Source organism: Limulus polyphemus, unplaced genomic scaffold (genome assembly GCF_000517525.1).
Source record: "Limulus polyphemus unplaced genomic scaffold, Limulus_polyphemus-2.1.2 Scaffold2403, whole genome shotgun sequence".
Lineage (NCBI taxonomy): Eukaryota > Metazoa > Arthropoda > Merostomata > Xiphosura > Limulidae > Limulus > Limulus polyphemus.
This window is the reverse complement of record NW_013668013.1, coordinates 176,935-180,562: the sequence shown is the minus strand read 5'-3', so window position 1 is coordinate 180,562 and position 3,628 is coordinate 176,935. Positions and strand designations below refer to the sequence as shown.

At 30.7% G+C, this 3,628-nt stretch overlaps 1 protein-coding gene across 1 annotated transcript in view; it reads left to right on the top strand.

The window, feature by feature from the left end:
- Positions 1–534: 534 nt before the first annotated feature.
- Positions 535–3,628, top strand: part of LOC106466864 (V-type proton ATPase subunit B) — a 31,872-nt gene continuing 28,778 nt past the window's right edge. The window contains exons 1-5 of the mRNA XM_013927166.2: positions 535–699; positions 1,368–1,423; positions 1,802–1,900; positions 2,844–2,937; positions 3,063–3,140. Coding sequence (XP_013782620.1) covers positions 615–699; positions 1,368–1,423; positions 1,802–1,900; positions 2,844–2,937; positions 3,063–3,140 — 412 coding nt within the window. The 5' untranslated portion in view covers positions 535–614. The remainder of the gene's footprint in view (positions 700–1,367; positions 1,424–1,801; positions 1,901–2,843; positions 2,938–3,062; positions 3,141–3,628) is intronic.

Sequence of the window (3,628 nt, the reverse complement as noted above, 5' to 3'; positions counted from 1 at the left end):
GTGTCGCTAAAGTTTCGTCGGAACGAATTTACGGAAAATTAACTAACGACTGGAGGTGTAACAGTACTATTAATATTTTAGGTTTGTTATAATTTATTTGATCTCCTTTAAGATTTTACACACAAGTTGATATTGTTAAGAATTTTTTTCTTTAATACATTGTTTAAACTTGAAAGATTGTAAATAGTTTACTGAGATAGTTTTTTTTTTTATTTAGCATTAACTTTTGATCACAGTAGATAGATCAGAACTAAAAATTAACTGAATAATTAATATTGTTAATCTGATATACTGTTTTCACTTATTATGATTAGACTGCTTTGATTCTTTTGTTGGTTACTCACGCTATTAGCGATATTTTATTCATGATGTTAGAAAAACACGTAGGTTCAAGAAGTCTTGAAAGAAATGAATAAAAAACATATAACCCGAGCGCTTTCGAAAGGTGGACCTTTCTTCTTCAGGGACAAACTGGGATATTTTATTATATTTTTGAGATGTCAAATACTTAAAGCGACATATAGTGGTGGTGATCAGTGTAGAGAGGTGTCCGTCATATGATCGGTTTGTAGACTGAGTGGAGAAGAGAAGGTTGTAGTATTAACATTTTAAAAATGAATGAATTTGTTAATCCTGCAGCAGCTAATAAACAACACCAGCTTGCCGTAACCAGAGACTTTATATCTCAACCGCGGTTAAGTATGTTCAGAAGTTTATGTGTAATAGTAATAATGTTATTTGCGTGAGAATCTTAACTATCGATTGCACAAGTCTTATTTTTTTTTATTCCTTTCAACATTTGGGGAGTTGCACTGTCCAGTTACTATTAGTATTACTAATACTAGCAGTATTGACGTTATTTTGATAGCTTTATTACTACTACTAGCACTAGTTAGTCTAGTGTTAGTACTAACCTATATTGTAATAGTAATACTAAGTAAGACTAAGAGCTAACTGTTCTAATATTAACAATAAGTAATATCTGTTTTTGATAATGATGGATTTAACTCTCAGAATAAGAAGTTTATTGACACTAATTATTAATAATAATAGTAAGATTTTTTAAAATCTCATTTGGAGAATCATATTAAGTTTTTGCCTTTCTGAGTTTCTCTGTATAATGTATTACTACTATTAGAAGAATATCAAACTTACAAAAGGTTGAGAGAAGGTTGTTTCTGAAAGCCTACTTATTATATGTTAGCAACAATAACTTAAACATAATTTGGGAACCTAGAAAAATACATCTGTCCTTGAACTGATACTTGGTCTTTTCAGTTGAAATAATTTTACCACTTAGCATGATGTACAGTAGGTAAGTAATGTCAGTGGTTAAATATACAAGTACTTTCTTACACTCATTACAGCTTACAAGACCGTTTCTGGAGTTAATGGGCCATTGGTCATTTTAGATGATGTAAAGGTAAACACATTTTATGTGTACAAAATATTTAAGAAGTAACGTACAGTAGATTGTTATCCAGTTCTAAGGATTTTAAGGTTGCTAGTTCAAGAGCATTTTTATACATAATCAACTTATTCAGGAATATTGTTTTTACAAGTAGTCAGGTTTTGTTTGATTGATGGTTTAAGAGTATTGTTATAACTGGTGATAAATTCAGAAAAAAAATTAAGAAAAAATAGTTATGTTGTTTTAGATGAATATTTTAGGATACCTTGACATTTTGATTTAAACCATTTTACAAGTTAACTAAACTGAAATGAATTTCTTTGGCTTTTTTTTGTAGTAAATAAAGTACAATTTGAGCCATTTCATGAAATATTCTTTCTGATATTGTAGTTTCCTAAGTTTGCTGAAATTGTGCACTTGACTTTGGCTGATGGAAATGTTCGAACTGGACAAGTATTGGAAGTCAGTGGGTCTAAAGCTGTAGTACAGGTTAGTAGATCAATCTTTTAGTACTTGTGTTTATAGTTGGAGCAGGTAGAAGCTTATTTTATTAAAACTTAAGTGTAGATTGTAGTTCAGGCCAGCAGCTCATTTTAGTAGAGCTTAAGTGTGTTTTGTAATGCGCATCAGAAGCTTATTTTAGTGTTGTTTATTGTAGTACAGGCCAAAAACTGATATTGTGGAATATCAACTGAATTTTATAATACAGGCCAGCAGAAGCTTATATTTTAATGCAATGCAGTGGAGCTTTTTTTATATTAATTATATTATATTAATATTTATATTAAAAACTCAAACAAATATATAATAAGCTCACCCTTAATACCTTTTTAACCGTATAACACATAATTAAATGAAATTTGTTTTCCGCCTCCCAGTGGCACATTGGTATGTCTGCGGACTTACAACGCTAGAAACCGGGTTTCGATACCCGTGGTGGGCAGAGCACAGATAGCCCTTTGTGTAGCTTTGGGCTCAATAACAAACAACAATTTTTTCCATAAATTAAGCAAACTGATAGAACCCAACCTAGCTGCACACACCACCTCTTTCAATAAATCATTCCACAATTTAATCACCAGTATGATAAATTAATTTTTGAGCTATCTTCAATATAAGTTTTTAAAGCTTGTAACAGTGATATCTAATCCAATTTATAAGTTTTCCTATCAGTGAAAACATTGAACATTGTCTGCAAAAAGATCATTTACATTGCTCATTATCTTAATATTTAATCCCCCCCCCTCCCCCACCAATTTTCCAACATTAGGAAAAGAAACAGTTTTCTAGTGCTTAACTCTAGATTCATATCTGGTCCTTGAAAGTTATGAGTTACACAGTGTTTACAAAAATTATTTTAATGGAATTTTCAGATTGTACTAAGAAGAAACATAATATTTGATATAAATATGAAAATTACTTGTGTCACCAGGTCTTCGAGGGAACATCTGGAATTGATGCAAAACACACCGTATGTGAATTTACAGGAGATATTCTACGTACACCAGTTTCAGAAGACATGCTTGGTATGTTGTCTGGTTTTGAACTGAATTAAAACTTTAACTTTTTAACAACATCACTGATGAATTCATCTCTATTGTTACATTGAGTTGAAGTGAGGTTTTCATGTGTGTATCTTTTTTCCACATAGGTCGTGTTTTTAATGGATCAGGAAAACCAATTGACAAGGGTCCTCATGTCTTAGCTGAAGACTTTTTAGATATACAAGGTAGGTGTAATCATAGTGTGTTTATAAATTTTGTCAAATATTACATACAAGCAAAGTCCTACATCTTTTAAAGAAATATCTGAGATCTCTTACACATCATGTGATAAGAACTATGGTTCTCATTAGGATCCTGGACTCCATTTTTTTTAAGGGTCCCATAGGTAGAATTTAATACACTACCAATAAAAGGGGAGAAGCACTTCAGTGTCAATGAAAAGCTGTATTTACAATGTACACTACATGTTGTTTATCTTTATGAGTGCAAAGTAATTTTCATTATAAGATTAAAAATACTTTTCATCTGAAAATTTTCAAGTATCATTTGCATAACCCCTAAAATCTTCTAAATATATATATCAAGTGTATTTTTTTCAGAAAACTTTATATTTTACTGGTTATTTTCTTTATTCTAACTCTATATATGATGTCAGTTGATTTGATTGACCTTGTAACCACCATAAAAAAGTAGGACACGATTATAAATTTCT